We start from the raw sequence: 13,704 nt of genomic DNA on the forward strand, positions 1-13,704 counted from the left end.
TGTGTGTGTGTGTGTGTGTGTGTGTGTGTAGGGTCAGGTCCAGATGTGGGTAGACATGTTTCCCATGGACTTACCTCATCCCGGACCTTCAGTGGACATTTCACCTCGAACACCCAAAGGGTGAGATCTTTCTCGGCACCTAAATCTTTAAGTCGTGATGAAACAATACTTGTTTTTGGAAAGGCAAACCAACACCCCCGATGTGTGTGTGTTTCTGTATGTCTCTTCAGGTACGAGCTGCGCGTCATCATCTGGAACACAGAGGATGTGATTCTGGAGGACAGCAACTTCCTGACCGGTCAACAGTCCAGTGACATCTACATCAAGGCGTAACTACGAGCTTTGTTTCCTTGCTCTTCAAATGCAGAGACAGCGTGTGACGGACTCGTTTTGCTAAATCTGAACGATATATCTTTTCTTGGTCCAAATTACGTTGTTCCTTTCCTTTTAATGTCTATAGAAAAGATGTAAGAACTGCTACTGTCGATGTTTCTCTGTAGCTGGTTGAAAGGTTTAGAGGACGACCGACAGGAGACAGACGTCCACTACAACTCTCTGACTGGGGAAGGAAACTTCAACTGGCGCTTTGTGTTCCCCTTCAGCTACCTGCCTGCTGAGAAGGTACTGACGGACGGACGGTCAGACGCAGGGTCACACCTCGTCAACATCCCTCCCCTTCTGGTCTACCACCACGGGAACTTATTTAGGAAAAATTAAGCGCGGTAGTTGACGGCAAAAGACAAATAATTTTTTTTTATCCTGTTTAAATGGTGCCATGAGTTACAAACAGGACGTCTGTCAATATGAAAAAGCTTATTTGCGGGGGAAGGGTGGGAAATTAACTTTTTTCCCACCAGCCACAGTGGCTGGTAGATGCCCAATTTTACCAGCCACTTTTTCCGTTTTTCAAATTTATAAAATAAAGTGCACTATAGTGCATTGTATTTTGAATTGTTTCAATAGCAATAACACATATTTTAGCTCCAAGGTGTTAAGCCAGTACCATCAATGGATACATTGTGCTTAGAGGTAAAGAAATGGGGAAAGTTTCTTTTACCATCTTCAGAGATGATGATGATCTACTGTCACCGTGGTCACCAAACATTTTCACTCCTGAACAGATTTCTCAAGCCCAAAACAGCATTATTATGGCATACTTAATAAAAGATACCCAGGTGTGGATGAAAAACACAGTCTTCATTGTAGATGGATACAAAGATAATCATCCTGGGATCCTCAAATCATCTGAAATGTCGACCTCATGGTGGCGCTAGAGGGAATATCAAGTGATCACTGAAGTCAGTAGGGTTTATCTGATGACACAAACTGGGACTTTTTTTGACATACTATGCTATGAATTTGTATCACTTTTATTGAAATGCTATACTATGACTTTTTTAGACATATTATATAATGATTTCTCATAACTTTTTTGACATGCTATACTATGACTTTTTTTGAAATGCTATACTATGACTTTTTATAACTTTTTTGAAATGCTATACTATGACTTTTTATAAAACTTTTGGACAAATGCCTATAACTATGACTTTTTATAACTTTTTTGAATGCTATACTAGAACTTTTTTATAACTTTTTTCAACATGCTATACTATGACTTTTTATAAACTTTTTTGTGACATGCTATACTATACTTTTTTTGACATGCTATACTATGACTTTTTATAACTTTTTTTGACATGCGTACTAATGAACTTTTTTAGACATGCTATACTATGACTTTTTATACTTTTTTCAACATGCTATACTAATGACTTTTATAACTTTTTTTTTTGACATGCTATACTATACTTTTGTAACTTTTTTTTGACATGCGTACTATGACTTTTTATAACTTTTGTAACTTTTTCACATACTATACTATGACTGTTTTAAAACTTTTTTTTTGACATGCTGTACTATGACTTTTTTTGACATGCTATACTATGACTTTTTAAACTTTTTTGACATGCTGTACTATGACTTTTTGTAACTTTTTTCAACATACTAACTATGACTTTTTATAACTTTTTTGACATGCTGTACTATGACTTTTTTTGACATGCTATACTATGACTTTTTATAACTTTTTTGACATGCTGTACTATGACTTTTTGTAACTTTTTTCAACATACTATACTATGACTTTTTTATAACTTTTTTTGACATACTGTACTATACTTTTTTATACCTTTTTTTGAAATGCTACTAATATAACTTTTTATAAAACTTTTTGACATGCTGTACTATAACTTTTTATAACTTTTTTGACATGCTGTACTATGACTTTTTGACATGCTGTACTTACTTTTTATAACTTTTTTGACATGCTGTACTATACTTTTTATAACTTTTTTGACAGCTATACTATGACTTTTTAAACTTTTTTTGAAATGCTAACTATAACTTTTTAACTTTTTGACACTGTGTACTATAACTTTTTATAACTTTTTTGACATGCTGTAACTATGACTTTTTTAACTTTTTTGACATGCTGTACTATAACTTTTTTGACATGCTGTACTATGACTTTTTTATAACTTTTTTGACATGCTGTACTATGACTTTTTATAACTTTTTTGACATGCTGTACTATGACTTTTTATAACCTTTTTTGACATGCTTACTATGACTTTTTTATAACTTTTTTCACCATACTATACTATGACTTTTTATAACTTTTTTGACATACTATAACTATGACTTTTTATAAACTTTTTTGACATGCTGACTATGACTTTTTATAACTTTTTTTTGACATGCTATAACTATGACTTTTTTATAACTTTTTTTGACATGCATACTATGACTTTTTATAACTTTTGTGACATCTATACATGACTTTTTATAACTTTTTGACATGCTGTACTAACTTTTTATAACTTTTTTTGACATCTGCTAATGACTTTTTATAACTTTTTTTGAAATGCTAAACTATACTTTTATAACTTTTGACATGCTGTACTATGACTTTTTATAACTTTTTTGACATGCTGTACTATAACTTTTTATAACTTTTTTGACATGCTATACTATGACTTTTTATAAACTTTTTTGACATACTGTACTATAGACTTTTTATAACTTTTTTGAACATGCTATACTATGACTTTTTTATAACTTTTTTGACATGCTACTATGACTTTTATAACTTTTTGACATGCTATCTATGACTTTTTATAACTTTTTGAAATGCTATACTATGACTTTTTATACTTTTTTCAACATGCTATACTATGACTTTTTATAAACTTTTTGTGACATGCTATACTATGACTTTTTTTGACATGCTATACTATGACTTTTTATAACTTTTTTGACATGCTGTACTATGACTTTTTTTTGACATGCTATACTATGACTTTTTATACTTTTTTTCAACATGCTATACTATGACTTTTTATAACTTTTTTGACATGCTGTACTATGACTTTTTTTGACATGCTATACTATGACTTTTTATAACTTTTTTTGACATGCTGTACTATGACTTTTGTAACTTTTTTTTCAACATACATACTATGACTTTTTATAACTTTTTTGACATGCTACTATGACTTTTTTTGACATGCTATACTATGACTTTTTATAACTTTTTTGACATGCTGTACTATGACTTTTTGTAACTTTTTTCAACATACTATACTATGACTTTTTATAACTTTTTTGACATACTGTACTATGACTTTTTATAACTTTTTTTGAAATGCTAAACTATAACTTTTTATAACTTTTTTGACATGCTGTACTATGACTTTTTATAACTTTTTTGACATGCTATACTATGACTTTTTATAACTTTTTTTGAAATGCTAAACTATAACTTTTTATAACTTTTTGACATGCTGTACTATAACTTTTTATAACTTTTTTGACATGCTGTACTATGACTTTTTATAACTTTTTTGACATGCTGTACTATAACTTTTTATAACTTTTTTGACATGCTGTACTATGACTTTTTATAACTTTTTTGACATGCTGTACTATGACTTTTTATAACTTTTTTGACATGCTGTACTATGACTTTTTATAACTTTTTTGACATGCTGTACTATGACTTTTTATAACTTTTTTGACATGCTATACTATGACTTTTTATAACTTTTTTGACATGCTATACTATGACTTTTAAACTTTTTTACATCTATCTATGACTTTTAAACTTTTTTCGAAATGCTATAACTTTTTTTGACATGCTATATTATGACTTTTTTCAACATACTAACTATGACTTTTTATAACTTTTTGAAATGCTATACTATGACTTTTATAACTTTTTTTTGAAATGCTGTACTATGACTTTTTTTTGACATGCTATACATGACTTTTTTTTGACATGCTGTACTATGACTTTTTATAACTTTTTTGAAATGCTAACTAAACTTTTTTATAACTTTTTTGACATGCTGTACTATGACTTTTTATAACTTTTTTGACATAATGTACATATGACTTTTTTTTGACATACTATACTATGACTTTTTATAAACTTTTTTTTTTTTGACATGCTGTACTATAACTTTTTTAACTTTTTTGACATGCTGTACTATGACTTTTTTATAACTTTTTTGAAATGCAAACTATAACTTTTTATAACTTTTTTGACATGCTGTACTATGACTTTTTATAACTTTTGACATTAGTACTATGACTTTTTTGACATACTAACTATGACTTTTTATAACTTTTTGTGACAGCTATACTATAACTTTTTAAAACTTTTTTGACATGCTGTAACTAAACTTTTATAAACTTTTTTGACATGCTGTACTATAACTTTTTATAACTTTTTTGACATGCTGTACTATGACTTTTATAACTTTTTGACATGCTGTACTATATGACTTTTTATAACTTTTTTGACATAAGTACTATGACTTTTTTTTTACTTTTTTGACATAATGTACTATGACTTTTTATAACTTTTTTGACATAATGTACTATGACTTTTTAAACTTTTTTTGACATGCTATATACTATGACTTTTTATAACTTTTTTGACATAATGTACTATGACTTTTTATAAAACTTTTTTGACATGCGGTACTAGACTTTTTTTATAACTTTTTTGACATACGTACTATGACTTTTTATAACTTTTTTTGAAATGCTAAACTATAATTTTTATAACTTTTTTGACATGCTGTACTATGACTTTTATAACTTTTTTGACATACTGTACTATAACTTTTTATAACTTTTTTTGACATGCTGTACTATGACTTTTTTAACTTTTTTGACATAATGTCTATGACTTTTTTTTTTTTGACATACTATACTATGACTTTTTTAACTTTTTTGAAATGCTAACTATAACTTTATAACTTTTTGACATGCTGTACTATGACTTTTTAAACTACTTTTTTGACATAATGTACTTGACTTTTTTTGACATACTATGACATTACTTTTTATAACTACTTTTTTTTTGACATGCTAATCTTGACTTTTTTTTGACATGCTATGACTTTTTTATAACTTTTTTTGACATGCTATACTATGACTTTTTTTTTTGACATGCTATGACTTTTTATAACTTTTTGACATGCATATTATGACTTTTTTGACATGCTATATTATGACTTTTTTGACATACTGTACTATGACTTTTTTATAACTTTTTTGAACATCTATACTATGACTTTTATAACTTTTTGTGACATGCTATACTATGACTTTTTATAACTTTTTTGACACTATACTATGACTTTTTTTTTATGCATTTGCTTTTTGACATGCTATTTTTTATGCTTTTTGACATGCTATACTATGACTTTTTTATAACTTTTTTTGACAATGCTATACTATGACTTTTTATAAACTTTTTTGACATGCTATACTATGACTTTTATAACTTTTTTGACATGCTATACTATGACTTTTTATAACTTTTTTGCAACTATACATTTTATACTTTTATATTCTATGACTTTTATAACTTTTTTGACATACTGTACTATACTTTTAATAACTTTTTGAATGCTAAATAATAACTTTTTATAACTGTTTTGTCTACATGCTGTACTAATGACTTTTTATAACTTTTTTGACATGCTATACTATGATTTTTTAATAACTTTTTTTTGAAATGCTAAACTATAACTTTTTAACTTTTTGACATGCTGTACTAAACTTTTTATAAACTTTTTTGACATGCTGTAACTATGACTTTTTATAACTTTTTTGACATGCTGTACTATAACTTTTTATAACTTTTTTGACATGCTGTACTATGACTTTTTATAACTTTTTTTTGAAATGCAACTATAACTTTTATAACTTTTTTTTACATCTGTACTATGACTTTTTATAACTTTTGACATGCTGTACTATAACTTTTTATAACTTTTTTGACATGCTGTACTATGACTTTTTTTTTATAACTTTTTTGAAATGCAACTATAACTTTTATAAACTTTTTGACATGCTGTTCAATGACTTTTATAACTTTTTGACATGCTGTACAGACTTTTTTATAACTTTTTTGACATGCTGTACTATGACTTTTTATAACTTTTTTGACATGCTATACTATGACTTTTTATACCTTTTTGACTTGCTATACTATGACTTTTTATAACTTTTTTGACATGTAGACTATGACTTTATACTTTTTTCAACATACTATACTATGACTTTTTATAACTTTTTTCGAAATGCTATACTATGACTTTTTATAACTTTTTTTGAAATGCTGTACTATGACTTTTTTGACATGCTATACTATACTTGTTGACATGCTTACTATGACTTTTTATAACTTTTTGACTGCTTACTGACTTTTATAACTTTTTTGACATGCTGTACTATGACTTTTTATAACTTTTTTTTGACATGCTATCCTATGACTTTTTATAACTTTTTTTGACATGCTGTACATGACTTTTTTTGACATGCTATACTAGACTTTTTATAACTTTTTTCAACAGCTATACTATGACTTTTATAACTTTTTGTGACATGCTATACTATGACTTTTTGTAACTTTTTTTGACATGCTGTACTATGGACTTTTTTATAACTTTTTTGTAACTTTTTTTCAACATACTAACTATGACTTTTTATAACTTTTTTTGACATGCTCTTCATGACTTTTTTTTGACTGCATACTATGACTTTTATAACTTTTTTGACATGCTTGTACTATACTTTTTGTAACTTTTTTCAACATACATACTATACTTTTATAACTTTTTTGACATGCTGCTATGACTTTTTTTGACATGCTATACTATGACTTTTTATAACTTTTTTGCATGCTGTACTATGACTTTGTAACTTTTTTCAACATACTATACTATGACTTTTTATAACTTTTTTGACATACTGTACTATGACTTTTTATAACTTTTTTGAAATCTAAACTATAACTTTTATAACTTTTTGACATGCTGTACTATGACTTTTTATAACTTTTTTGACATGCTATACTAATGACTTTTATAACTTTTTTAAATGGCTAACTATACTTTTATAACTTTTTGACATGCTGTACTATAACTTTTTTAAACTTTTTGACATGCTGTACTATGACTTTTTTAACTTTTTTGACATGCGTACATGACTTTTTATAACTTTTTTGACATGCTATACTATGACTTTTTATAACTTTTTTTGAAAGCTAAACTATAACTTTTTTAACTTTTTGACATGCTGTACTATAACTTTTTATAACTTTTTTACATGCGTCTAATGACTTTTTATAACTTTTTGACATGCTGTACTATAACTTTTTTGACATGCTGTACTTGACTTTTTAATAACTTTTTTGACATGCTGTACTATGACTTTTTATAACTTTTTTGACATGCTGTACTATGACTTTTTATAACTTTTTTTGAAATGCTAAACTATAACTTTTTATAACTTTTTTGACATGCTGTACTAGACTTTTTAACTTTTTGACATGCTGTACTATAACTTTTATAACTTTTTTGACATGCTGTACTATGACTTTTATAAACTTTTTTGACATGCTGTACTATGACTTTTTATAACTTTTTTGACATGCTGTACTATGACTTTTTATAACTTTTTGACATGCTATACTATGACTTTTAAACTTTTTTGACATGCTATACTATGACTTTTTATAACTTTTTGAAATGCTATACTATGACTTTTTATAACTTTTTTCAACATGCATACTACTACTTTTTATAACTTTTGTGACATGCTATACTATGACTTTTTTTGACATGCTATACTATGACTTTTTATAACTTTTTTGACAGGCTGACTATGACTTTTTTTGACATGCTATACTATGACTTTTATAACTTTTTCAACATGCTATACTATGATTTTTATAACTTTTTGTGACATGCTATACTATGACTTTTTGTAACTTTTTTGACATGCTGTACTATGACTTTTTATAACTTTTTGTGACATGCTATACTATGACTTTTTTGTAACTTTTTTCAACATACTATACTATGACTTTTTATAACTTTTTTGACTGCTGTACTATGACTTTTTTTGACATGCTATACTATGACTTTTTATAACTTTTGACATGCTGTACTATGACTTTTGTAAACTTTTTTCAACATACTATACTATGACTTTTTATACTTTTTTGACATGCTGTTACTATGACTTTTTTGACATGCTATACTATGACTTTTATAACTTTTTGCATGCTGTACTATGACTTTTTGTAACTTTTTTCAACATACTATACTATGACTTTTTATAAACTTTTTTGACATACTGTACTAGACTTTTATAACTTTTTTGAAATGCTAAACATAACTTTTTATAACTTTTTTGACATGCTGTCTATGACTTTTTATAACTTTTTTGACATGCTATACTATGACTTTTATAACTTTTTTGAAATGCAAACTAAACTTTTTATAACTTTTTGACAATGCTGTACTATAACTTTTTATAACTTTTTGACAGCGTTACTTGGCTTTTTATAACTTTTTTGACATGCTGTACTATATCTTTTATAACTTTTTTGACATGCTGTACTAATGACTTTTTATAACTTTTTTGACATGCTGTACTATGACTTTTATAACTTTTTTGACATGCTGTACTATGACTTTTTATAACTTTTTTGACATAATGTACTAGACTTTTTATAACTTTTTGACATAATGTACTATGACTTTTTTTGACATGACTTTTTTTGACATGACTTTTTATAACTTTTTTGACATGCTATACTATGACTTTTTTTGACATGCTATGACTTTTTATAACTTTTTTTGACATGCTATACTATGACTTTTTTTGACATGCTATGACTTTTTATAACTTTTGTGACATGCTATATTATGACTTTTTTGACATGCTATATTATGACTTTTTTTGACATGCTATGACTTTTTATAACTTTTTTTGACATGCTATACTATGACTTTTTTTGACATGCTATGACTTTTTATAACTTTTTTTGACATGCTATACTATGACTTTTTTTGACATGCTATGACTTTTTATAACTTTTGTGACATGCTATATTATGACTTTTTTGACATGCTATATTATGACTTTTTTCAACATACTATACTATGACTTTTTATAACTTTTTGAAATGCTATACTATGAATTTTTTTGACATACTATACTATGACTTTTTATAACTTTTTTTGACAATACTATATTATGACTTTTTTCAACATGCTATACTATGACTTTTTTGACATGCTATACTATGACTTTTATAACTTTTTTCAACATATACTTACTATGACTTTTATAACTTTTTTGAATGCTATAACTTTTTTGACATGCTATACTATGACTTTTTTCAACATGCTGTACTATGACTTTTTGTAACTTTTTTGACATAATGTACTATGACTTTTTTTGACATACTATACTATGACTTTTTATAACTTTTTTTGAAATGCTAAACTATAACTTTTTATAACTTTTTTGACATGCTGTACTATGACTTTTTATAACTTTTTTGACATAATGTACTATGACTTTTTTTGACATACTATACTATGACTTTTTATAACTTTTTTTGACATGCTATACTATGACTTTTTTTGACATGCTATGACTTTTTATAACTTTTGTGACATGCTATACTATGACTTTTTTTGACATGCTATGACTTTTTATAACTTTTGTGACATGCTATATTATGACTTTTTTGACATGCTATATTATTACTTTTTTGACATGCTGTACTATGACTTTTTATAACTTTTTTGACATGCTATACTATGACTTTTTATAACTTTTTTGACATGCTGTACTATGACTTTTTATAACTTTTGTGACATGCTATACTATGACTTTTTATAACTTTTTTTGACATGCTATACTATGACTTTTTTTGACATGCTATATTATGACTTTTTTGACATGCTATATTATGACTTTTTTGACATGCTATACTATGACTTTTTATAACTTTTTTCAACATACTATACTATGACTTTTTATAACTTTTTTTGAAATGCTATACTATGACTTTTTATAACTTTTGTGACATGCTATACTATGACTTTTTTGACATACTGTACTATGACTTTTTATAACTTTTGTGACATGCTGTACTATGACTTTTTATAACTTTTTTCAACATACTATACTTTGAATTTTTATAACTTTTTTGACATGCTATACTATGACTTTTTATAACTTTTTTGACATGCTATACTATGACTTTTTATAACTTTTTTTGACATGCTGTACTATGACTTTTTTTGACATGCTATACTATGACTTTTTATAACTTTTTTTGACATGCTGTACTATGACTTTTTTGACATGCTGTACTATGACTTTTTATAACTTTTTTCAACATACTATACTATGACTTTTTATAACTTTTTTCGAAATGCTATAACTTTTTTTGACATGCTATATTATGACTTTTTTCAACATACTATACTATGACTTTTTATAACTTTTTGAAATGCTATACTATGAATTTTTTTGACATACTATACTATGACTTTTTTCAACATACTTTACTATGACTTTTTTTGACATGCTGACTGACTTTTTATTAAACTTTTTTGACATGCTATACTATGACTTTTTTAACTGCTTATAACTATGACTTTTATAACTATTTGTCACCATACATACTATACTATGACTTTTTATAACTTTTTTTGACATGCTATATTATGACTTTTTTCAACATGCTGTACTATGACTTTTTATAACTTTTTTGACATGCTATTCTATGACTTTTTTCGACATACTATACTATGACTTTTTGGCATACATTTTATCACTTTCTATATAACTATGACTTTTTCATTAGTCTTTTCGACACTTACTGTGATTTTCTTCTGACTTTTTCACTATACCATGACTTTACTATAAGGACATTTTTTTGACATACTATGCTGACTTTATTCGTAATGCTTTACTTTGGCTTATTTCAATATACTATTCTGTGACTTTTTTATCATTTTTTTCGGCATACTATACTATGACTTTTCCTAAAATACTATGTTATATTTTTCTGACATAGTATATACTATGACTTTTTCACGTAATTTTTATGACATACTATTCTGTAACTTTTTTATTCAATTTTACACAATTCACAATGTTCCAAAGGTTTAATGAGACAAGCAAGGATATTTATATTTTTTAACAATCGTTACATTCACTTAGATGACGAGAATATGACAAGAAAAAGTCTCATGATGGAGAGGATTATCTCATGGTTTGTTCTCACAGACAACAGTGTTACGATCAATGACAAAAGTAAAACACAAGGTAGGTTTTCTTCAGAGTTCTCACAGAATGGAAAGTGAAATGCAACATTAACAACACATAGTATACTACGACTTTCTAATGGTATTTAGGAATATATTAGGAACCTGCAAAACACTATTACACTACACATCTCTTTCTCTTACAGGTATTAGTGGTGAGGAAGAGACAGCACATTTTCTCCCTAGATAAAACAGAGCAGAAGCTTCCTGCCATCCTTAGTCTGCAGGTCTGGGACTTTGAGACGCTCTCCTCTGACGACTTTCTAGGTGTGTGTGTGTGTGGATGTGACTGCTTAATGTGTATCTGTGTTTATCTATTTGTATATTTGACTGATAAAGTGTATGTATTTGTTTGTGCATGTAGGCACCGTGGAGTTAGACCTCCATGGTTTCCCTCGAGGGGCAAAGACGGCAAAGTCATGTAAGATGGAGATGTTGACGGACGGGACGGAGAAAATCTCCATCTTTCAGCAGAAGAGAGCAAGAGGCTGGTGGCCCTTCTGCAAGTCTGGAGAGCTGACGGTACGTAAAAAACAAACAACCAAGTCATACAGACTGACAAACATTTGTTGAGACTTTAACTGACAGGTCTGGGAAGTTTGATTGACGGGTGTGCTCGGGTGTGTGCTAATCCATCAGGGGAAAGTGGAGGCGGAGTTCCATCTCGTGACAGCTGAAGAGGGTGAGAAAAATCCTGTCGGCAAAGCCCGCAAGGAGCCGGAGCCGCTGCCAAAACCAAAGTAAGTTTTTGAAAATACTTTGAACGTCAACAGGAAGTAACGCCACCCAACATCACTTAGAGCACCTGCACAGCAACGGTAGTTTGCGGACCTTAGTTGGTTTTGTAGCTGCTGGAATGCGATGCTTTGTAGGACTTTGGATGGCTTTTTTTAAAATATAAAATAAAGCACCACAGAATCAATCTGGTTTTAATCTTGTTTAGCCTGTTAGCAGGAAGAAGGGGAAAAAACCTTTGTCTGAGGTTTGTACCATTGCTGCATAATGTAGTACTGAATAAAACTACTTAATTCTTGCTTCTCCTCCTCTCTTCCCCAGTCGTCCAGACACCTCCTTCTCATGGTTTGTCAATCCGTTCAAGTGTTTCTTCCACTTGGTGTGGCGAAGCTACAAGAAGTACATCATCATCGCCCTGGTGCTGCTCATCACAGCACTGTTCCTCGCTCTGCTGTTCTACTCGCTGCCAGGGGCCATTTCTCAGAAGATAATTAATGGATAACACACACAAACAGACCGACTATGTTCACACTGTAGTTCTAAACATCCCAAAATACTTTTAGAAGATGCTACTCCCCTTCCGTGCTTGACAACAACACTCCCCAGCTCTGTACATTACATAGTTATAAGAATTATTTCTTATTAGGATTGTTTTTTGGGGCATTTTCGACCTTTATTTTTGAGGAAAGAGAGTGGGGGGGACCTGAAGATAGACTTAAAAAAACATCTGAACCTGTACTTTTAGCTTATTATGCAATAAGGAAGAGTCCATCTTAGTTAAAATTAAAAGTACAACACAGTGCTTATTGTAGCTGCCTTTATTATAATAAATGAACAGGTAATCAGGCTTCTCATTTTTATCTGGTGATTGTCAATCTTCAGTTTATTCTGGCCAAACTACAAAATGAATGTATTTTCTTGTAAGCAGCCTTGACATGTTTCTGGCAAATAACTCTGTAACTCAAAGTAATCATTGTCAGGTAATTTATTTGTGTCCTCCTCTTTTACACAATTCAACTCCACAACAAAGTGCAAAAAACAATTATACATTAAATAATGATAAATGGCAGGATATTTTAATCAGACAAACATTTCACTTTAAAATACATTAACCGTGAACATGTACTGGAGAGATAAAGATAACTTACGTTTAAAGGTATCTACATATACACCTATTAAATAATTAATTTAATTTATTAGACAGGGAAACTGTACATTAATTAACATTGCTGTAAATGCACCAGAATTAGCCAAA

At 28.6% G+C, this 13,704-nt stretch overlaps 1 protein-coding gene across 1 annotated transcript in view; it reads left to right on the forward strand.

The window, feature by feature from the left end:
- The window catches only part of fer1l6 (fer-1 like family member 6), a 39,599-nt gene extending 26,119 nt beyond the window's left edge, over nucleotides 1-13,480 (forward strand). The window contains 7 exon segments of the mRNA XM_032515412.1: nucleotides 32-120; nucleotides 231-329; nucleotides 501-621; nucleotides 11,861-11,981; nucleotides 12,079-12,236; nucleotides 12,354-12,454; nucleotides 12,771-13,480. Of these exon segments, the coding sequence (XP_032371303.1) occupies nucleotides 32-120; nucleotides 231-329; nucleotides 501-621; nucleotides 11,861-11,981; nucleotides 12,079-12,236; nucleotides 12,354-12,454; nucleotides 12,771-12,951 (870 nt within the window). The 3' untranslated portion in view covers nucleotides 12,952-13,480.
- Nucleotides 13,481-13,704: the final 224 nt, after the last annotated feature.

This window comes from Etheostoma spectabile, chromosome 5 (assembly GCF_008692095.1).
Source record: "Etheostoma spectabile isolate EspeVRDwgs_2016 chromosome 5, UIUC_Espe_1.0, whole genome shotgun sequence".
NCBI lineage: Eukaryota > Metazoa > Chordata > Actinopteri > Perciformes > Percidae > Etheostoma > Etheostoma spectabile.